General features: G+C 37.3%; 2 protein-coding genes across 10 annotated transcripts in view; both read left to right on the forward strand.

The window, feature by feature from the left end:
* PHLDB2 (pleckstrin homology like domain family B member 2) overlaps positions 1-2,056 on the forward strand; it is a 235,325-nt gene extending 233,269 nt beyond the window's left edge. For all 9 annotated transcript variants that reach the window (XM_038003302.2, XM_038003297.2, XM_073009709.1 and 6 more), the window contains one exon: positions 147-2,056. In XM_038003302.2, coding sequence (XP_037859230.1) covers positions 147-287 — 141 coding nt within the window. In that variant the 3' untranslated portion in view covers positions 288-2,056. The remainder of the gene's footprint in view (positions 1-146) is intronic.
* A 2,667-nt stretch (positions 2,057-4,723) lies between these two features.
* Positions 4,724-19,801, forward strand: ABHD10 (abhydrolase domain containing 10, depalmitoylase). The gene is made up of 5 exons (XM_007985843.3): positions 4,724-4,934; positions 7,491-7,674; positions 11,930-12,041; positions 12,887-13,024; positions 17,814-19,801. Exons 1-5 carry the CDS (start codon positions 4,793-4,795, stop codon positions 18,156-18,158), a joined length of 921 nt encoding a protein of 306 aa, XP_007984034.3. The 5' UTR covers positions 4,724-4,792; the 3' UTR covers positions 18,159-19,801.
* The last annotated feature ends 3,996 nt before the right edge of the window (positions 19,802-23,797 follow it).

The following is a 23,797-nucleotide window of genomic DNA, read 5'->3' on the forward strand; positions in this document are numbered from 1 at the left end:
GTGTGAGTGACAGTAGAGCAAAAGTAATTATGCCTTTGTAAATTTAATAAATTGAAAGTTTTAAAGAAGTCTTCACATGTCTGTGTGGTTTAATGTTGTATTTTAAGATGTTTATTTTACATTCTTTTTCCTTTTTTGAATTTTAGAGTCCTAATCCGTTACTCACCTTTAGCGTCAAGACTCATGACAGAATCTATTATATGGTGGCCCCATCGCCAGAAGCCATGCGGATCTGGATGGATGTTATAGTTACGGGGGCAGAAGGTTACACTCACTTCTTGTTGTAGTGAACTGAGGCAACAGTCCACTTCAGGGCAGACTGCAATAATCTCTTACAAGAATGAAGCCATATTCAACCCCGGATGAGAAAACCCAACAGATCCATCCCTTGAGCTGTAAACACTCAGAACTCCTTTCATATCAAGACAAGTTATTTGTAAAAAAGAAAGAAGGGGTTTTAACACAAACCTTGATAACAAATAGCAAAAGAATTGAAGCTTTCATGAGAAAGAAAACACTATTTTGATAAATTGGATCACTTATAGGAACATTTCTTATAAACTGTTTTTAATCAGTTGTTGGATTTGGTTAAATAAACAGGTTACAGAATATCTGTATATACCTGGAAATACAGAATAACTTTATCACCCAAATCATTGGCATTGACATTATCGGTAATCAACTGGCTTTTTTTTAAAAAGGTAGCATTTTGTTGACAGTTATTTTGTAAACATAAGCAAATAAGGGCTTGGAGGGAAATACATTTTAGGAGGAGTTTTGCCTTAATTTTTTAAGTACTGCACCAAAACCAAAGACCTGACCTGACTTCTGTGGAACAGTAGTAACTGCAAGTGATGAACTGCATTTTGTATTGTTCTGTATATTGCAAAATGGCATTCTGATGCCATCAAATGCCCAGGAAATTGACTTTGCAGTGTCACCACTGGTGTAAGCTTATATATATATATATATTTATACATATATATTTATATATGTGTATATATGTGTGTGTGTATATATATATATATTAAACCACTTTTTGGAAAAGAAGAAAGAGCAAAAGGCTGTGTGTCGTAGAAAAAATCATGTTACATAACAGGCATTCTGTCATGTTGAACAATTTTAAATAAAGAGAATATCTGGTGTTAGCAGCTTGTTTTGCTGAATATTTCTGCATTCCTGGTGCTGAGAATAAAGGCAACCAGTAGCCAATGTCCTTTAGATTGTCTGATTCCTTTTTGTTGTGGAGCACGCCTGCTAACTGCTGCCTAGACATAACTATGAAATCATAACTCTGTTTTCACCAAAGAACAGACCAATTAAAGTACTTCTTTGCAGAAGTGGTGTAGTTCTACAAAGTGGTAAATGAAGTTCAACTTAATGTTCTCTATAATGTATTATTTTATTATGGTTTTTTTTACAATTAGCCTTTTTTTTAGTTAATTTTTGTCAAATGAAACGACTTCAGGCAAGTCTCTTTTATAATGTTTTTTCCAGTGCCATTTATTCTAGTTCATCATGTTTTGCATGCTTGAAAGTATGAATGTGCTCTTTCCTAAAACATGGCAAATGCATAGATGTAGAGAATAAAGATATTACTTACAAGATGAAATGATTAGATTAGAAGTGTCTCTTTATTAAACTTTGTCAGCCTGACTGGGTACAATTCTTTTGTTAATTTGCAGTGTGGTTTGTATACACGTATACATGTTGTCAATAATAAGATTTTGCAACTGGATGACACAAGATTTTACTTGAACAGTGAAGGACAAAAATCATGATTGTGGAAGACATCTTTTAAATCTGATTTTGCAGTGATCACTTTTAAACCCTGTAGTGATGTATGACTAAAATATAATTGCTAAAATTTTGTTGGTTAATGTAAAGATATGACTTTTCTGCACTGTACTCTCTTCATAGGATTGTAAAGGTGTTCTAATACAATTGCATGATGTAGTAAGCCTCTTAAATATGTGTGTTAAATATATTGAGTTTGGATTAAAATGTTGATCTGATTTCACATTTGAAAATAAACTCATCTCTCATTTTGAAGTTACCTGTCTGTAGTATGATGGAGGATGAATTAATCGCACATGACAGTTGTAGAAACTACGTAAAGTTTGTTGTGTGCTAACATTACGATTTGTAGTGTATAAACTGAAGTATTCCAATAGAAGTATCTCTGGTTATATCCTATTGCTTACAAAATGAAATGAACCCTGAAAAAAATCTAACATCTTATTGTTGTCTGTTTACACAAATACAATTATTGCTGGGGATTGCAAGGAGTGTGTTTACTTATCCTTTTACAGGAAAAAAAAAATCATGTAAATGTGATATAAAGATTTATTTGCTGGGGATCTCATTTGTCTCCCTGAACTAAGGCAGCAGATTTCAGAGACAGAAGCTTCCCTCAGCAGTATGTCCCTTTGCCCCCTTTATATATTGATGAAGTCAACATTGACAATAGGTACTCAGAGTGGAAAAAATTTGTCTACTTCAAGCTCATTACTGTCCGTAAAAGCATCTGTACTTGCCACTAGCCATGATTGTTTCTAATTTGTTAGACAGCAAGAGTGAATACAGAAAATAATCCATGGGTTTTTCTGCTTTTTCTGTGCAGTGATTTCCCACTATGACCAGTCAGATTTTTCATTCTCCTGCAAGTAAAATGCAAGAAGACTTGCAAAAATAAAGGGGAAGAAAAAGGGGAGAAGTGATTGAGAATATTTGCAATTATTCAAAACATGCAGAGAGAAGTGTTTAAGATATAAGGGATGGGCCGGATGCGGTGGCTCACACCGGTAATTCCAGCACTTTGGGAGGCCAAGGGAAGGTGGATCACATGCAGTCAGGAGTTTGAGACCAGCCTGGCCAACATGGTGAAACCTCGTCTCTATGAAAAATACAAAAATTAACCAGGCATGGTGGCGGGTGCCTGTAATCCCAGCTATTCGGGAGGCTGAGGCAGGAGAATCATTTGAACCCAGGAGGCCAAGGTTGCAGTGAGCCAAGATCACCCCATTGCACTCCAGGCTGGGTGACAAGCGAGATTCTATTTCAAAAAAAAAAAAAAAAAAAATACGCCAACAAAAAAAAAAACGAGATATAAGGGATGATGAAATGGCATGCATCAGGCATCATCTTAGTGATTTAGTCCTTTAGAGTCTACAACAGGTGTAATGGAGAACGGGCAACACAACTCAACATCTTTTGCAGTATGTCCTGAAATCAAGTTGCTATCCTTAACTATATGTCCTTAGTAGATAGGCATCCCGCCTCTCAAGAAAGAGATCTATTCAGTCTTTCTTTATCTGTTCCAGACTGTGCCAACAGTCCAGGTTCTCACGACTCCAAAGACATGCTGAATTCACTATATGCAAACTTTGCCTTTAATTCTGGTACCAATTACTGCCCCCCAAATTTATAACCAGGATAATAAATGTTACTTTACTATCTTATATATACTCAAAGTATTACACAAGCCACCATAACTTTTAAATAGGAAACTACTACATAAAACTTCATGGTTGATGCTTGAGGCCCCCAGGAATTAGTTTGAAAGGTATTCAGAGCTGGAGTCTGGAAACCCTTGTACTACAATTTATTCAACTATTTTTCTATTGTTAGCCATTCCCATTTTTTTCTTCTCTTTGCCTCTAAAAACGGTGTAGTAGATAATATGCAGTCTTAAGAACTAGTGTTGTTTTCTATAGGATAATCACAAACTGGTGCCACTGCCTTAAAAGGCACTGGAATGGATACATATTTTAAAATTGTAGATGTGGCCATATTACTTGACAACAAATTTTAGCAATTCACCTTCCTAGCAATCATACATAAGTGCCAGTGTCTAGCATTCTTGCCAATTATTTCTTTTTTGCCAAGTGAATGGGGGGAAAAGGCATTTTTTAAATTCCAGTTTTTCATTTAGTGAGTTTGAGCATCATGTTTCCTTATATGGGGTGCCTGTTTATAGCTGTTGGCCAATTTTATTGGAATTACATATTTTTATTTCTAGGAGCAGGCTGAATAGAAGTATTAATGTATCTATGCTACAAAATCCATTTTTCTAAGCTCGTAACTTAAGGTGTCTTTTGTCATTCGAAAAGTTTAAACTCGTATACAAGTATATATTTTATTTATGATGCTGGGGTTTTGAAATCTTGGTTAAGAAAGTCCCTTCTGTCCCCAGATTATATAATATTCTAAAATTTAATCGTCTCAGTTGTATTCTTCCGTTGAAATCATTTTTTTAGTGAAATGTATTTTTGCATAGAGCACGAAGAAGGGGCCAAGATAATTCAATATTTTATTAATCGGGCATCTAGATCTAGAGCGGGGAATGTCCGATACCATTCCAGGTTATACAGGCGAGATGAATGTCAGATCTTGGGAGCATTTCCAGTACAGGAATGCTCCTGTCACGCGGTGGGCGGGATTGCAGGTGATGATGCAGCAAGCCTGGTGTCCTCGACAGGAGACGGTTTCCCATCTAGGACCGTTGGATAGGGTTGCTTTCTGAGCTTCCAGCCCTGTAGTATCTATCAGCCCGCTGATAGGGTAGCCTCCCGACGCCACTCAAAACATCTCAAAGGCCCCAAGCCAAACCCCGCTACTAGTAGAACCAACAGTCCAAAGGAAAGAGCCACGACGCGCTGCGCATGCGCGCTCTTCGTAAGCTGAAACCAGCAAGTTCCGCCTTCCAGCTTGAAGCGCATGCGCAGCCTCGGTTCCGTTGCGTACCGTGCGCGTCTGTGGGATACTGCAGGGTTCAGGGACGGCTAGGAAGATGGCGGTTGCGCGCTTGGCAGCGGTGGCGGCCTGGGTACCTTATCGGAGCTGGGGCTGGGCAGCCGCCCCCGTCGGTCCCCACCGTGGCCTGGGCGCGCTGCTTGCACTGATACCTCAGCGGGCGCCACGGTGGCTCCCAGGTCAGTGTCCGAAAGGCGGGAGTAGGATGCGTTCTTTCGAACGCCTCGGGTTCCGTCAGTTCCTGTGCCTGTGCAGTGCGTCTTTGGCGCCCGGTTCAAAAATGCTGTTTCCCCTTTCTCAACACCCCAGTTCTAGGCGCTTTGTAGGCTCATGGTGAAGGCTGTGAGGAGAGCCCTGCCGCGGCCCTGCGGCATTCTGGGCATCCCGGGCCCTCGCTGGTGTTTTACACTGTGCAGTTTAAAGAGCCCCTGCCCCCTGTCTGACTCCCCTGCATTAAACGCCAACACTAGAAAAAATTAAAATATGCGTTTAATGCATTATTATTAGTTACTTCTAGGAGTTTGTAGATTGCGACTCCTGAAATGCTTAGACCGACTCACCTTTGACTTGAGGGAACCTAATAATGTGAGGCATGTTCTTTGTAAAAGTGTAGACGCCCTCATAAGCCTAATTTCTAGTTTTGTCTTCTTGCTGCACCCACTCAGTGAAAAGAACCGTAATCATTATTGCACAAAGGAAACTAGAATTTGGGCCAAAAATCAGAGAACCTCGTATATGTATATATAGTCTTTGAATTAGATCCTTTTTTTTTTTTTGGCTTTGTGTGTTGTTGACGCCATTGTGCTTAGAGTGGTAATTAATGTCATGGCAGAGATCTTTTGTATGGAGATTTTTGTATCCAGTAATTAAACTTTTATAATCAGTTTAACTTGCATTTAATTGTACGCAACCAAAAGGCATGTTACACATGCAGATACTCCTAGCAAAGTGTAGTATGTCAGTTCATTAACCAGAGTATAATATTATTTCATATGTTTAGCAGACATTCATTGAGCACTTATGCACCAGGCTTTGAACTAATCCTTATGTTCAAAAATGATTTATGGATATAATTATATGAATCGGTCTTCTTAGAACTTACATTAAGTAAATTGTAATCATCTCAGGGGGAAATTATGTTTTTAGAGGTGATTTCTGGAAGAGGATAGTAAGAATTTTTTTTAGTGCTCAGCTGAGTAGATGGGAAATGAACATCAGTGGATCAACGTAACTGGCCCTTACCAAAAGTTTTAAATTTGGCATATTTCTCTATACTTTGAAACAAGCTTTTATGTAAAAAAGGATAGCTTTAAGGCTTTCAATTACATCTTTAAAAAATCAACTTCTTAATTACAAAATGGGGAAAACTTTAGCAGCACACATGGATTCTCAAGACTGAGAAATTTTCAAAGTGGAGGATGGCTTCATTTAACATGAAAAAAGAAAATTTGTTAGGCCAAAGACTCTAAGGAAGTACACAAACCTAGTGTCTTTGGAAAGAAGAGGTGGGATTATAAATGACTCTTTTTTAAAAAAATCTACTTGTTACTTAAGAGCAAGTATGGATTTTATAATGGGGGAAAATTTGAAAAATGGTGAAATAGAAGAATCTTATAAAGTTCACCAATTGTACTGTTGTACTTAGATTACACTAAAATCTGTGTGTACCATTTACAGAAAGCCAAACCAACAAATAAAACGCAAAGTGATTGCATAAGTCTACAAGAAATCTCTTTCCAAAAACGATATTATCATGTTATTTTTAAAGAAACTGCTCATTGAACCCAGTTCAGCTGATAATAAAATTGTGAGTTGTCACCATGGCTCATGATTTCTTGGTTGAGGTGGGCAGATGGGTGGGCAGGTGGATGGAAGTCAGTAATAAAAAGGGCACAGCACCTCCTCCTTTGAAACAATTTTCCAAGGGCAGACCAAACCTGTTTCTTCCCTGACCCCCGAGAAAGTGGGGGATGCAAGGCCAGGCATGGTGGCTCATACCTGTAATTTCAGCACTGGGAGGCCAACATGGGAGGGTCACTTGAGCCCAGGAGTTGGAGACCAGTCTGGGCAACATAGTGAGACCCTGTCTCCACAAAAAATACAAAAATTAACCAGGTGTGGTGGTACATGTGTGTAGTGAAGCTACTGGGGAGGCTGAGGCGGGACGATGGCTTGAGCTTGGGGAGTCGAGGAGGTCCAGGCTGCCATAAGCTAGGATTGCACCACTGCATCCAGCCTGAGTGACAAGGTGAGACCCTGTCTCAAAAAAAAAAAAGAGGAAAAAAGAAAATAGGGGATGTGAAACTTATCAAGCAAAAAATAAATTTAAAAACAAAACCAAAAATCTCACAAGAGAGGACTGAAACTATTGCAGGTAAATCTGAATGTTGATTGATACTGTTTAGGACAGATGATAAAGCAGCAATAGGAAAATGTTTTTCGATTAGTCTCTGTCTTTTGTTGCCTTGAAATTCCTACCTCATTGTGTATTTTGGAAGAATGAAGATTGGACTTCGCTCAAAGAAGTTACTGATGTTGGCATGATTTTAAAACTGGAGATCTCATGTACAGACTTACTAACTTAGTACTTTGAGTCTGTTCTTATTTTTTCTGTTAAATGGAAATAGTATTTAACATCAGTTCATTGAGATAAGAAAGTTAAGATCGAAAATATATATGGTTTTCCAAAGACTGAATTTACAAACCATAGTTTACTTTTTGTGTACTTTGTTTAGCTTGTAGACAAAAGACGTCACTCTCATTCCTTAATCGACCAGACCTTCCAAACCTGGCTTATAAGAAGCTAAAAGGCAAAAGTCCAGGAATTGTCTTCATCCCTGGCTATCTTTCTTATATGAATGGTACAAAAGCATTGGCGATTGAGGAGTTTTGCAAATCTCTAGGTCACGCCTGCATAAGGTAGGAACAACACGTTACTGAGAAAATGTTACTACTGTTAGCATTACAATGGAGAATTACTTCTGTTCTAATCAGTTGAAGTAAATGCCAGCATTTTTATAAATTATTTTAATGGTCTGTAAACTTGGATTTGTGATTTAGGTTAATTTTTAAAGCAACCTTTAAAAGTCTTTTTTAAAGGTCTTTGTGCCATGCTGACAACCCTGGCAGCAAAGGACGTCTTAAGGGAAGTAGTGGTAACTAAGCTCTTCAGAGGCAATAATGTATGTGACAACAAACAGATATACTAGTTGGCTTTCATACAGTCTCTTATATTACCATTTTCCACTGGGGACTTAAAGACTTTATTTGATCTCTGTTTATCTGAAAGTAATATATGTATTTAAAAGTATTATATAATGCAAATTTCTGCTGAGTTTTCTCTTCCCTTTCCTGTAATCTAAACATGTATAAGCATAAATAGGGATAAGTGGTATTTAACTCAAGCTTGATTTTATAATTCCTAATTTTTCATACTGAGAGTTATTTTAGTAAATAACTTTATGTTATTATAAGGTCTACCTATAGCAGTCATATGTTTAGTATCTATTGTCCAGAAGAGATGGTATGGTTTCGTAAAAAGAAGATTAGCCTGGAATTCAAGAAACAAGGGTTCTAGAATAAATTCTAACAATAACTATGACAAGTAAGTTAATAAACATTGGACCTACGTTTGTCATCAAAAGGAGGTTGGTTGGACTAGAGATAACTTCTGAGTTATTTTCTAGCACTAACAGCCTAAAAATCTATCCATCTAAATTTTTAAAAGAGTGACTCACTAACATTCATTCAATAATTCTAGAAAATACAGCTATATATAAAACTTTCAGACTACCTGTTCAATATATTAGTATTTATGTCAATTATATGGATTTAATCTTATTTCTTTTACCAAACTAACTGAATTATTGTATTTTCATGCTCAGAACTCTTAAAATCTGTTCTGACTTATTCTGAAGATTGGAGTACTTTTTGGAAATAGAGTCTCAAGCACTATACTGAGTGCTGCATAATAACAAAGAATTCTATTTCATTCAGGGTGGGGAAACATAAGATAAAATACATGTGAGAAATTAGGCAGAAATACTCATCAGAATGTGATTGTGTCAAAAGAACAGTATCCTTAATTGCATAAAGTTAGAGACAGTGGGATTGAAATAGATAAAGGAACATTGAAGAATGAATTCGGATTTGGGTAGGAGGGAAGTGCTGTCCAAGGAGGGGAACTGTCCTGAGCAGAACATCATAATATCAAAAATATTGTTGTCTTTCTTTTTTGCCACTGAAGAAATTTGAATCAAGAAATCACCATTTTACCAGTTCTTGAATTTCAGCTTTGAGACTATGAGAGTTATAACCAGTTCCTATCTCCCTATAAGACATAATGTGGGTTTTCTGCATTTTGGATCCTGTATGAGTATACCATCATAAAGAATAGTGCTTCACTACAAATTTTTAGTTTGAACAACTTCCATTTTATTTGCTCTTATCAAAGTTCATCACAGTCTAATTATTGTTAACTATTGATTGCACTTTATTATAAGAGATTTTATCTTCTATTCTCTAATTGTTCAGGTTGCTTTTGTTAGGATTTTTTGCTGTAAAATTTAGATCTTCAATAATGAAATAGTTTTATTACACAAGAAATAAAACATATGACTATATGAAAATGTTTTATTAAGATCCTATCACCATGCCTAAAATAAGACTGATTCAGATTTCAGGAATATAACATATGGTTTTAAGGCTGGTATTCTCTCATAGTTATTTTTAATAGAGTTTTTATTAGGGACTACATCCCAGCCTGTTGAGGCTACTAAGATGGAGATGTGCTACTGTTTAAAAGTTTTGAAGTTCTGAATATGTTTGGATTATCTTTGTCTCTGGATTGGGGTTCAGCGAGTTAACTATATTTTTTTTACTGGTACCCTATTAGTATGACCAAATATTTATATTTTCCTTCATGAAAGAGCTATACAAGTATTTTGCATCCTCACCATATATTTGGAAGGCAGCTAACTGTAAAAGATGCCGCATTCAGCCATATCCAATTGCCAACTAAGAAGAGAGAAAAGGAGAGAATTAGTTGGTGTCTTTCTCCCTTTTTCCCTCCACCCTTTTCACCTGTCTCTTACATACCCTGGATTGAGGGGGAAACAGTAACTGATTTAGACTGCACCAGTTGCCCTGTTCTATTTCCCAAGGATCCAAAATCGTTTCACTTCAAACCTAAAGAAAAATTTAATTTCTTCTCCCTCCTATTTCTTGTAAATCCCTTACTTACTATACCAGCCATTCCACCAAAAAGGTTCATTTGAACTAGGCTCTGGGAAACAATATCAGTAAAGAAAGAAAAAGATACCAGTAAAGAAGATGATAGAAGAAAGTATTCCAGATAAAGGAATCAACGTGTGAGGTGTGAAACACATAAGAAAACATAGACTTATTTTAGGAACAGTAAGTTCATCAGTTTATCTAAAGCAGTAGTATTCCCTGATGAAGTGAGTACTACTGTAAAATTTAGTAGTAAAAAAAAAAAATTACTGTAAAATTGATTGTGAATTCAGTCTGGAATGACCAGAATATAATGGTTCAAAAAAAACAGGCCAAAGCACTAAGTATTTCTGTTGTATATGACAGGGAGCACTGAAGGTAATGCTATATCAATATAATGTTAAAGAAAAAAACTGACATGTGTATAGTGACTCTATTTAAAGACAGAGTCAGAGAGACACAAGATAGAAGGCTACTCTGATAGTCTAGGTCTAAGATGGCAAATAAACACCTGCACCAAGATACTGGACTTGCCAAAGTGCCAAGAAAGAGATGAACATAAGAAGACATGAGAATGAATGGTGATGGTGTAGGGCAGGCGGTGTTCTGTAGCCTGGAGAAACAAACTTGAATAAAACAGCCTGCTCTTGAGGAACTGACATTCTAGTCAGAGGGAGATGAATGTTTAAAAACAAACTTGATTACAATACAATATGAAAAGTATTGAGTACATACAAAAGAAAGTGACTGGTACTAAAATGGGGCATATATGTCAAGTGAAGTTCCACAGAGGAGGTGACATGACTTCAAGGATGACTACGAATTTAGGTTGGGGAGGAAGCTATTCTCGGCAGCAGAACAGCATGCTAAGGCTCTAAGTATAAAAGGGTGTAACTGGGAATTAGGAGTAGTTCAGTATGACTAGGGTTTAGGTAACCTGTGGGTGTGGTATGGTACTTTATACCACCGTGATTTTTTATTGATTTGATACCCTTAAAGAGAGGTAAAATTCATAGATCAGACAGATAACTGAGCCTAGATAACTAGGAAGTTGGAAGGAGAAAGGGATGGGTTGGTGATGATTAATTTTATTCTGGTCTCCTTCCCTTCCATTAATTCGCTAAATATACACTAAGCACCTACCACTTGCAAGGAACTGATCTAGGCACTAGGAATGCATTGAAAAAAAGCTTGTGCCCATATGGAGCTTTCATTCCAGTGTGGGAGACAGACCATAAATAATCAAATATATCTCAAGTAGTCATAAGTGCTATGAAGAAAATGAAGCAGAGTAAAGAATTAGAGAATGATGAAAGCAGCACAGTTTCAATAATTGAATGGTCATGGGAGGCTTTTCTGAGGATGTAACATTTGAGCCAAAGGCCTGAATGAAGTGAGGGATCAATCTAAATGGCTATCTGGAGGAGAGTATGCCATGTGGAGAGAAAAGCTGATGAGACGGGAACTTCAAGAAGGAAAGTGAAGATACAGTTGGGAGGGAGGGAGGGAGAGAAAACAATGAGAAATGAGATCAGAGAGGTGATCAGGCACCAAAGTATGGTAAGGACTCTGGATTTAAAGATTATAGAAAGCCTTTGGAGGGTTTGCAAGACATGGTTTTGTTTTAAAAGGATCACTCTATAGGGAAAGACTATGAGTGTGAAAATGCAAACAGGAGACTTTTTAGGAGACTATTGCATTAAGTTCAGTTGAGAGGTAGGGTGACTAGGACCAGGCTGGTAGCAGTGGAGGAGGTGAGAAAGTGATTGGACATAGGAGATATTTGAAAGTGAATAAGCCAATAGAATTTGCTAAAATACATATTGATTGTGATGTTTTGCTATAAGCATTATAGTAATGAGGAAGATGCTATCTTTCTTAAAAATTAAAGAAGCAAATGTATAGATATTTAGATACAGATTTTTTTTTCCCCTTTTTCCAGGTTTGATTACTCAGGAGTTGGAAGTTCAGATGGTAACTCAGAGGAAAGCACACTGGGGAAATGGAGAAAAGATGTTCTTTCTATAATTGATGACTTAGCTGATGGGCCACAGGTGACTGTTTTTGTTAAGTATGATGGTAATTACTATAACCTCATATTTAAGCTGTTTCTTTTTTTTTTTTTTTTGAGCGGGAGTCCCACACTGTCGCCTGGCCTGGAGTACAGTGGTGCAGTCTCGGCTCACTGCAAGCTCTGCCTCCTGGGTTCACGCCATTCTCCTGCCTCAGCCTCCCAAGTAGCTGGGACTACAGGCGCCCGCCACCACACCTGGCTGATTTTTTGTATTTTTAATAGAGACGGGGTTTCACCATGTTAGCCAGGATGGTCTCGATCTCCTGACCTCGTGATTCGCCCGCCTCGGCCTCCGAGAGTGCTGGGATTACAGGCGTGAGCCACTGTGCCTGGCCTAAGCTGTTTCTTTAGATATGAAAATGTTTTTATTTAATTTAAATGTTTAATCAATTTTGATATTTGATTTAAAATGATTCCATGATTTTTTACTTGCTAACAATATATTTTTCAGGCCGGGCTCAGTGGCTCATGCCTGTAATCCCAGCACTTTGGGAGTCCACAGTGGGCAAATCACGAGGTCAGGAGATCGAGACCATCCTGGCTAACATGGTGAAACCCCGTCTCTACTAAAAATACAAAAAATTAGCCGGGCGTGGTAGCGGGCGCCTGTAGTCCCAGCTACTCGGGAGGCTGAGGCAGGAGAATAGTGTGAACCCGGGAGGCGGAGCTTGCAGTGAGCCGAGATGGCACCACTGCACTCCAGCCTGGGCGACGGAGCGAGACTCTGTCTCAAAAACAAAACAATATATTTTTTGTTGTACATATTTTGTTTTATGTTTATAACCTGTTCTGTCTTAAAGACCTAATATTTTATTTTATTTTTAGATTCTTGTTGGATCGAGCCTTGGGGGGTGGCTTATGCTTCATGCTGCAATTGCACGACCAGAAAAGGTCGTGGCTCTTATTGGTGTAGCTACAGCTGCAGATACCTTAGTGACAAAGTTTAATCAGCTTCCTGTTGAGGTAAGTCAAAAGTCACTTTAGCCACCTCAATATATTTACCCCTTATACTTCTGCTCCCCCTTTCTTTGAGGGAAGGAGGGACAGATAACAATAAGTCCTTTGACTTACTGTGCTGGCCCAACTTTTGTCTTAGCTGCCTTTCTGTACACAATCTTTTTTCTACCTTTAACTATTTGGCATCTTGTTTAAGATTTCCTTTCTCCACAGTCTCTTCAAGTCATTCTGCCAAATATTTGAGACACATTAACAAAATCACACTTGGAAGTGTCTTTTTTTTTTAGCAACATTTTCTTTATTATTACATTTACTTATTTGGATCATACATCGTGATCTCCTTTTGGTCCTCTTTGTGGCATGTGGTCCCTAGGCTAGTGCCTATTCTTGTGACTATGTTAGAGTGGGCTAATCAACTGAAACTACAGTCATCCCTTGGTATCTGAAGGGGATTGCTTCCAAGACCTCCCACGGATACCAAAGTCCATAGAAGGTCAAGTCTCTGAGAAAAAAAAATGGTGTAGTATTTGCACATAATCTTGTATAATCTAAGTCATCTCTGGATTACTTAAAATACCTAGTATAATGTAAGCGCTATGTAAATTGTTGTTATACTGTTATTGTTTAGAGAATACGGACGAGAAAAAAAAGTCTGTACATATTCAATACAGATGTAACCTTTTCTTCCCAGATATTTTTGATCCAAAGTCAGTTGAATCCATGGATGCAGAAACCATGAATATGGAGAGCTGACTCTCTTTGTTTTAGCCTAAAAGCAGCCTCAGATCCTCTCAACAGAACTCTCCAGACAGATACTGTCAGTCAGAGTGACAGAGACACAGAAATTAAAGAAAACAGAGCAGTAGTTAAAAAATATGGTCCCTAGGCTAGTAGCAGCAGCAGCAGCACGTGAGAACTTGTTAGAAGCCCGAATTCTTGGGTTTTACTCTGAATCAAAAACTGGGGGTGCAGCCCAGCAGTCTGTGTTTTAACAAACCTCTTGTAAAGTTTGAGAACAATGCTTTAGAGAATGGAGGAAGAGGAGGAGATTCAGAAATAAAAAAAGAAGAAAAAACATATGTAGTGTTGAATAGTAGAATGTCATGATTTGCCTCAAGTTCTGCATTAACCTGTGCCATCTGTTAACTCAGTTCATTCTTAGTTCACATTGTTTTCAGCTCCTTAAGAAATAGCATTGTGTGTGTATTCAGGTTTCTTATATTATTTCCTGTCAGAGCTAAAATTACAAAGCTGGTCTTCCTTGAACTTATCTCCTGTTTCTGAATTTTGTTCACTTTCTTGGTGGTTTCTTATACATAGTTGCTCAATGTCATGTTTTTCCCACCATTGCCATTTTGCGGATCTAAATGTGGACTCCTTCTTGCTCCATCCTCTCAACTCAATAATACAGTGCTTCTCGAGTAGGAAATTATCTCAAGGACATGGCAGATTGAAAAGGAATTGATTTGGGGGGTTTGGGGGGATTTATTGTATTTTGTAATTATTGGTAAATGACAAAACCTGTGTACATTTGTTTTGGTTTTGTTTTTATGTTTGGGGGTTTTTAGGGTATCTCTGTTGCCCAGGCTGGAGTGCGGTGGTGCAGTCATTGCTTACTGCAGCCTTGACCTCCCAGACTCAAGAGATCCTCCCACCTCAGCCTCCTGAGTAGTGGGACCACAGGTGCACACCACTATGCCTGGCTGATTTTTGTATTTTTTGTAGAGATGGGGGTCTCACCATGTTGCCCAGGCTGGTTTTGAACTCCTTGGCTCAAGAGATTCTCCTGCCTTGGATCCCCAAAGTGCTGAGATTACAGACAGAAGCCAGTATGCCTGGTACATTTCTCTCCCTCTCTCTCTCTCTCTCTCCCCTGGTACATTCTCTCTCTCTCTCTCTCTCTCTCTCTCTCTCTCTCTCTCTCTCTCTCTCTCTCTCTGTGTGTGTGTGTGTGTGTGTGTTCACATCAGTCAGAGTGAGGATAGGGTAGATACTTTTTAAGTGACAGAGAAGATTTATAATCTGCAAATCAAGGCATTTTTTGCTAATACTTAATCTGATAAGCAGTTATTAACAGAAGCATGTCGAGCCCTTGGTTAACTTAAAAGCATGTATAAGGAAAGAGCACCAACACTAAGACCACTATCTCTTCTCCACATAAACAGCCCTAACAATGTCAATGGAGCAGATGTGGAGATTTTTACTATCTTTTATAACCCTGGGAATATTAAGCCCAGCTTTTCTCATTGCTTGTGTAAGAACTTGACCATCCTCTTAACTGACTCTAATCATTATCACCTCCTTTGGACACTAGAGGGCCTGGGACATGATGCACAGCTGTTTGGAATGTAAGCCTCTGAACCACATTGCCTTGATAAGTTTTGTTGGTATAGAACTTAATATATTCTACATTTTCTTTGGGTAATGTCTTTGCTGTTTCTGAACTTTTTGTTCTTGAGGATTTGAGACATATGTTTTATAAAGTTAACTTTGTTCTTCAAATGGACCATTTTCAATCAATTCAGTGGCAGGTAACAGGGCTAGTTAGGGGCCAGGGATGCATAAAATGAAACTATTATTAATTCACTGTCTCCTTAATTAGCAAAACCTCCACTTCAGCTAATAATCAGTGGGACTAAGTTCTATCTGCTGAAGTATTTACAAATTCAGGAACAATCCTGAGTAGTTGAGGATAGCTAAACATCATCTTTACTTTAAATATTTGGTTCATATGTTGTTTTAATACAGAGAATGCCATGATATTAATATAGATTTATACATTTTATAGTTTTGTAGAATTTCATTAATTTTAAATCATTTGGAGACATATTTAGAAGTACCTTTTTTTTTTTACTGAATTATTAAGTCTTTTTGGAATTAAAAATACATTAAAAGCCTAAGTACGTGTAGATTATGTTTTGTCATACATATTTTTTAAGTTCTTGTTTTCCTTTTTACATTTGCAATAAATTAACAATTTTAAACATGGGAAAATCATAGTATATTTGTTGAAATTTTAAATTTTTCAATTATGTGTAGCTTTACTTTCCTTGTTTTTTAAAATTTTTGATAAGATGTCCATTCCATTTTTCTAGAAACGCCCTTAATATTATATGATTGTAAGAGTCTTAAAACTATTCATAGCTTGATTTTTTTTTTTTAGTTTTAAGCACTGATCATCTTTCCAAGAATTTATTATATATAAATAAACTTTTATGCTCAAAAGTGTTCATGACAGTACCACAGTATGAGATGGTCAACCTAATTAAGTCAATTATGGTGGACTGCTGTGCAGCATTTAAAACCTTTTCATATAATTTTTTAAACCCAGAAATATATGTACTAAATAAAGCAGCATAGAAAACTATATGAATGTGTAATATGTATGTATTTTACATATTACATACAGACCAGAACACATATAGACAAATACTGGAAGGAAATAAGTCGCAGTGTTTTTTGTTTTTTTTTTATTATTATACTTTAAGTTCTAGGGTATATGTGCATAGCATGCAGGTTTGTTACATATGTAATACATGTGCCATGTTGGTGTGCTGCACCCATTAACTCATTATTTACATTAGGTATATCTCCTAATGCTATCCCTGCCCCCGACAATAGGCCCCGGTGTGTGATGTTCCCCTTCCTGTGTCCAAGTGATCTCATTGTTCAGTTCCCACCTATGAGTGAGAACATGCGGTGTTTGGTTTTCTGTTCTTGCAATAGTTTGCTGAGAATGGTGGTTTCCAGCTGCATCCATGTCCCTACAGAGGACATGAGCTCGTCCTTTTTTATAGCTGCATAGTATTCCATGGTGTATATGTGCCACAGTAAGCCACATATTAATGGTTTCTCTATCCATAAGATAGGATTATGGGTGATTTATTTCTTTTCTATTATTATTATGTTTTCTATAATGACTGCATGTTACTCGTTATACAAAATTCTAATTTTTTAAGAAAAATTAAGATAAATTATGTTAAAAGTAGTTCTCAAAAAGTCAAAGGAGGTGTATGTTTCATTTTAAGGGAATAAATGTGCAGATATTATTGTTTGGCTTTCAGGAAGTATGTGGAAGACTTCTTTGTCATCCCAAACAAAAATCAATTTTTTTTCTCTTTTGTAGGACTCTGGAAGGAAAAACTGTATTTATTTACATTCAGCCTAAAATTTCATGAGTATGTGTATGATAGTTTCAGTGTAATTACTCTTAGTTTTTTATTCTTAGTTCTGTGTTTGATTCTTTCTCTTCTTCCCCTATGCCATACCCATTTTAGCTCCTTTCAACACTTTTAGGTTTACAATTTTGAAATCTAAACAACGTTTGTTCTAAGATTTGATTTTATTTAAACATGAATGATACCTAGACCGATTCCAAGAAATTGTAGCGCTTTTCTCACCCTTCATTTTTCTTTTCAGTTGGGGTAAAGCAACATCTGATTTAAGATAGTGTATGATAAAGTTAGATAAATTTAAATTTAAGTTTGAGTCTTAGCCATAGTTAGTAGCCTAGTCCTGAACTGTTGGGCACAATATTTCATTTATCTAAACCATATTATCCTCTTTTGTAAAAATAGAATAATAACAGAATTATTATCAGAATCTTATGGAATAATATGTATAAAATACCCATCACAGTACCTGGCATATAGTAATTATTGATAATATTGTTATGCTTTTGTTACCTCTATCCTCTTATTCAAGAACTGCTTTCTTTAGATTACCTGAAACTATTGCATATGTTAATGTTGCTTAAAATCACAAATACTTTTGTTTTTCTTTCTGTTTCCAATAGCTAAAAAAGGAAGTAGAGATGAAAGGTGTGTGGAGTATGCCATCAAAATACTCTGAAGAAGGAGTTTATAATGTTCAGTACAGTTTCATTAAAGAAGCTGAACATCACTGCTTGTTACATAGCCCAATTCCTGTGAACTGCCCTATAAGATTGCTCCATGGCATGAAGGATGACATTGTACCTTGGCATACATCAATGCAGGTTGCTGATCGAGTACTCAGCACAGATGTGGATGTCATCCTCCGAAAACATAGTGATCACCGAATGAAGGAAAAAGCAGACATTCAACTTCTTGTTTACACTATTGATGACTTAATTGATAAGCTCTCAACTATAGTTAACTAGTATCACGTGTTTAGTTGGTATATAAACTAGTGTGTCCAGAAGATTGGAAGAGGATAAGAAATGAAAGATCCTGATACTTTAGGTTTTTCTTTTACCTCTATTTTGTAAATATCAGATGAGTATTATTTAATGATGTATTTGCACAAGTAATGCATATTGTGAAGAAGGACCAGCTGCTGTTTAGAAAATTTTCTCGTTCCTTCTGTCCTTGATTTTTTTTGATTAAAGTATTTCCTTTTTTTAATTCAAGAAAAGTTTACCTTTCTTATGCTTATGTTAGCTATTCCAGCTCTTAATTGCATCCTTTTCTAAATAGAATTATTAATAAAGCGTAAATATTTTGTTTTTTATTATAGACGGAAATTTGTAACATTACCTCTGCTTTGAAAATGCAATTCACAAAATATAGGGAAATTTTTATTGAAGTAAATTTGAAATGATGGAGAAATTTCAGAAGCATAATAAAGTTCACAATAAGGATAATACTTTATATAATGTATGAAATATAATTATATATTATATATGTTACATAAACTGCACATTATATTCAAACTTAAAATTAAGCTTTTACTTTTTTTAAAGGCCCAAAATTGTACAGTGATACGAGGAGCTATTTCTAAATTTTGGCTTATGTGTAATATATTTAAATAGGATTTTCATCTAAAACAATGATGTAGCATTTTAATATTCTGATTGGTAAAATTAAAGAGGAAATTGATCTTTATATGTTATTACTTATAGAAACATTCATTATTTTATTAATATTGCCCTAAGTAGAACTAGGCACGTGGTTGCCACCTAAATCAGAAGACTTTCTGAAGTCACTAAGAAAGTGTGAAATGCTAGTGTAAAGGTTGCTTTTTTTTTCTTTCCTAAGTAACTAAAGTGAGATGGAGATTAAGCCTTGATATTATTGAATTAATGTTTTTTATTTATTAATTTTGACTGGATTTTATTTAGCTTGATTAGGTTATTATCTGTCAAACCTTTTAAGTTGACAACATGACTCATATATATACATGTATATAAAATGAGCATGTGTCAAAGACTTACTCAACTCTTTAATGAGGAAACCAGCAGATAGTAAACCTGGTTCAAAGTACAGTTCAAGAAACTAAGTATGGGCATTGAAGAAAAAATGTTGAGATAAAATTGCTGAGCAGAAAAAAGTGTTAATGAAGCCGACCTGACTACTTATCCTTAAGACCTGCTTTACAAGGTTGGCCCTTGATTGGCATCTGGGAACTTGGAGTTCAGGGGGCTTCCACCATTCCCACAACTGATCAAAGTAGCTTACTATATCTAAACTGTAAAACAATATAGTTTCTCCTGAACACCTGCTTTCTTTCTGGGAGTCTGGAATTTTGGTATGTGCCAGGCAGAGACTACCCTTTGTGACCAGCTCCCAGTAAAAACCACAGGCACTCAGTCTCTAACAAGCTTTTCTGGTTGACGGTGTTTCACAAGTGCTGTTACAACTGGTTGCTGGGAGAATTAAGCTCATCTGTGATTCCACTGGCGGAGGATTCTTGGAAGCTTGCACTTAGTTTCCCCTGACTTCACCCCATGTGTCTTTTTTTCCTTTGCTGATTTTGCTTTGTATCCTTTAACTGTAATAAATCATGGCCGTGAGCAGAACTGTATGTGGAGTCTTATGAGTCTTCCTAGCAAATCTTCAAATTTGGGGATGATGTTGAGGGCCTCTCCACAGATACAAAACTGGTTTATGTCCTACCGGGCAATTAAACTATAATCCATGGGTTATCTTATACTGGACAAAAATTATAAACCACAAAGAAATCATCTGTGAGTGCCATTGTCTCTGGTGTTGGAGTGGGTTGATAGAAGATGGCACTGGCTATTCAAGGACTTACTTTGCCTAGACGTTGCTAGGTGTGAGGCTTGTTAGGAACACGAAGGCAAGGGCCCTTGCCAATGATGGTTTTCTGTGCATAATGATTAGAGATTCATAATACATATGTAGAGACAGTAGAGCATAATGGTTAAGGTCAGAGACGAACTTGGTTTTTAATTCTGGCTCACCATTTACTAGCTCTGTGACTGAGCAATTAACCTCACTGAGTCTCAGTCTCATCTACATCTGTTGAGATTAGAGGCATTTCCAGATACAAATCTAAACAGTACACCATTCTCCAAACAGCCAATATAGAGGCGTCTGTGGAGGAGGAGAAGAAAAAAGCTCTGGGCAACACTGAGTTTTATAAAGTATGGAGATAGAAAGCTGAAAGAATTACTTGCCATGTAACTATTCCAAGGATAGTCCCCAAAGCAAATATGTCAAATACTCATTAAATTTGGAACAGTTAAATCTAAAGAATTCTTATATTCTGGGGTTGAAGTGGGTGGAATTTCAATACACCTTTTTAAGATCCTCCAAATACAGATCTCAAGTAACTTCTTAGTTTAGAAAGAATTGTGGAGTATGTGTAATGGTTGGATGAAAAAAATGTGATGCTTTGGTATATTTCAAGAATATACCTAGAAAATTGCAAGCAATTTTGTTTAACCTAATGTATCTTTTGGGGGAAATACACTTTCCCATTTTGTCTTCCCCTTTTCCTTGGCTTTCAGGGCTTTGCAGGTAGATAAACTTCTACTAAAGAAGAAGCTCAGGAGTCAGTTTCTCTGAAGCCTTTCCTTACTCATCCCCATCTCTCTTTTTCAGGAAGTTTGTTGCTGGGTCCTCTGGGCGCTCTTGTGAACAGTACTCTATCGATGCCTTTTTGGTACCACTTGCTGCTTTGAAACTCTCAGTTTATATCCTAACTTCCTTCTCTCAAAGGACAACTGAGGTCAGAAGCGGTATTTTGACGTTGTTTGTCCTCAGACATCTCTGACTATGCTATATCAACTCCTTTACTGGCTCCTCCTCCTTGCCCACCTTATAATGTTAACACTCCTTGAGTTCTGGCCTTGGCAATCTTCTCTTGCTACTTATTCACCTTAAGCAACATCACCCATGTTCGTGGTTTAAACTACTACCTGCTTGCAGGTGACTCAACTACACACCTACAATCTAGACTCTTGAGCTCCAGACCCATAAACCCAACTGCCTAATACACTGGGATGGACCATGGGCTTCCCAAATGCAGTAAATCCAAACCTCATTGTCTTTTCTGCTTTATGTATCTCCCCACCTATGAGTCCTCTTAAAATAAATGGCGCCACCATTGCTTCTGTTATACAAGTCAAACTTGTGAGTCATTCTGACTGTCTCCTTTTCCTTTACCCAAACCAGATTGATCATTCTCTCTATGAAAAAGCGCAAACTCTTGCATGATGTGTGAGTCCATGCAAGGCTGGTTTAACAACCAAAAACCAGTTGCTGAAAGCCAGTTTAACAACTGGCTTTTGGTGGTGGGGTGGAAGCCCTGATTTGTAGCATTTGCTAACATTCACAGCATAAATATTCCTGCCCTGGCTGGTTTAAAACTACATCATGACGTCTCTGAATGCAAAGCTGGGAGAAAATGCCCAGTAGCGCACCATCACATAGTATTTACACCATATAGAGACAATAAACGCAAATATCCTCAACATAGGTAACAGTAAAATGTAGCAAAATAAATCAGGAAGTGGTTCATTTTTAGTAACTTTTCTTTGCAATATAATTTATTTAAGAGTAAGTTAACATAACCTAATTACTAAAAATGAGTTTAGCATCTGTCTCGAAATTCCTGAAAATTTAACCACGGGCACTTGCAAACACACCATTTTATGATCTGGAGCCTGCCTGACATTCTAGCCTCATTTTTCTTTCTATGTTTCTCTTCTCTTTATAACCCTGTTTTATTAATACTGGAAGATTTTCACCTTAAATACACTTCTTTTGACAGTAACATTCCCTACCCCTCTTGCCTCACTCCATCCACCTGGCAAACACCTACTCGTCTTTCAAGACTTAAAATCATCTCATTTATAAACCTTTCCCCTGATTCTTTAACACCCTCCTCCAGGTATTATTGTACCAACCTGAGTACTTCATGCATAATTTTAGCATGACATCTGGCATTTATTGTTTACAAGTTTAACTTTGTTACTAAACCAAAATTGTCATGTATCATTTATTTTTGTGTCTCAGCTATACACATAGGCCCTTAAAAAGTTGTTGAGGCCCGGCACGGTGGTTCACGCCTGTAATCCCAGCTCTTTGAGAGGCTGTGGGTGGATCACAAGGTCAGGAGATCGAGACCATCCTGGCTAACATGGTGAAAACCCCATCTCTACTAAAAACACAAAAATAAGCTGGTTGTGGAGGCGCATGCCTGTAATCCTAGCTACCTGGGAGGCTGAGGCAGGAGAACCAGGGAGTCGGAAGTTGCAGTAAGCCGAGATCACACCACTGCGCTTCAGCCTGGCCACAGAATGAGTGAGACTCCATCTCAAAATTAAAAAAAAAAAAGTTGTTGAAAAAATTAACTATAATATGAGTAGGAACTTAGTCAATGCGGGGTTGAGCTGATTTCCACTGTCACCCCTGAGGAGATCAAGCATTTTGTCTCTGAAGACTTCCTCTGGATTTCTGGACACTTCTATGCCCTACTGTGGCCCCTCTCTTTGCCATTGTATCCTCTCTAGAACCATGGGCCCAATCATTTACTTAAAGCACATCAGCTACTCTGTTATAATATGAGGGACTCTTTGGGTACAGAAGATTTGTAAAACACAGTGTTTAAAAAAAGACAGGCAAATGTACATCTTTAGAATTGTTTCAAGCTTTGCATATCAAACCAACATCTTCCTTAGAGCCATTCCAGCCATGGAAAAAGTTACATGGTTTCTGTTTAGGACTCTGTTCCCTTAGTTTAAGGTTGGAACTAGCCTTATGGTTGCTCCCCAAGATACCAGTGGTGACTTCCATAATTCTTCTGTCGATTTCCATGCTCTAAACTCTTCCCCTAAGCTCCAAGTGTCCCAAGACAATGCTGCTGTCTTTTGAGTCTCTTCAGCTGACGATTCCGTGCAGCAACAAGACCTGCCTTAGTCAGCTCTTCCCTTGTCTCTTCCTAAACCTACTGCTCTCCTGAAGCTCCTGGTTTTCTGTTTTCAGAGGACTCTCTCCCAGGCCTTCAACGACTGATCACTAAGTCTTTTTCAGGCAAACCACCCACATATCTCCTAAGTAATTAAATTTTCATTAGTCCAGGCACCAGCCAGTAGGAGATTTTTCTCAATACATGTATTATTTGAGGAGTCATTTCCTGTATAGCTTCTAATCAATTTCCCACAGGGACAAAGATCATCATCTCATGTACCCAGAATTGCTTTATTTAATATGCTTGAGTCAATTTATCAATCTGTTTTCAATGCAAGAATTGTATTTTATTCCTCGTCAGTCCAGTAGTTGGCATAAACACTCAGTAAATATCTGTTGAATGAAGAAATGAACCAAAGAAAAAAAAATGTGGGATTTTTTTCTCATGAAAAACACCCAGAGAATTACACAACATCAATGAGACTCAGTCTTTACCCACAAGTGGCTTACAGTCTAGGGGGACAAACTGCCAAGTCCTTTAGCTGTCATAAAAATTTGGGGCCAACTTAGATCTAATGGTTTCTCCTGAGTGCTTGTTTGCTCATGAGAAATATTCAGTTACTACTGACAGTATGTCAGTTGT

This window comes from Chlorocebus sabaeus, chromosome 22 (assembly GCF_047675955.1).
Source record: "Chlorocebus sabaeus isolate Y175 chromosome 22, mChlSab1.0.hap1, whole genome shotgun sequence".
NCBI classification, from domain to species: Eukaryota; Metazoa; Chordata; class Mammalia; order Primates; family Cercopithecidae; genus Chlorocebus; species Chlorocebus sabaeus.

Bases quoted from the DNA above. Each gene is read 5' to 3' on its own strand.
- ABHD10 (XM_007985843.3), top strand. From the start codon at position 4,793: ATGGCGGTTGCGCGCTTGGCAGCGGTGGCGGCCTGGGTACCTTATCGG. The intron at 4,935-7,490 runs GTCAGTGTCCGA...TACTTTGTTTAG, and splicing joins GGCGCCACGGTGGCTCCCAG to CTTGTAGACAAAAGACGTCA. The intron at 13,025-17,813 runs GTAAGTCAAAAG...TGTTTCCAATAG, and splicing joins TTAATCAGCTTCCTGTTGAG to CTAAAAAAGGAAGTAGAGAT.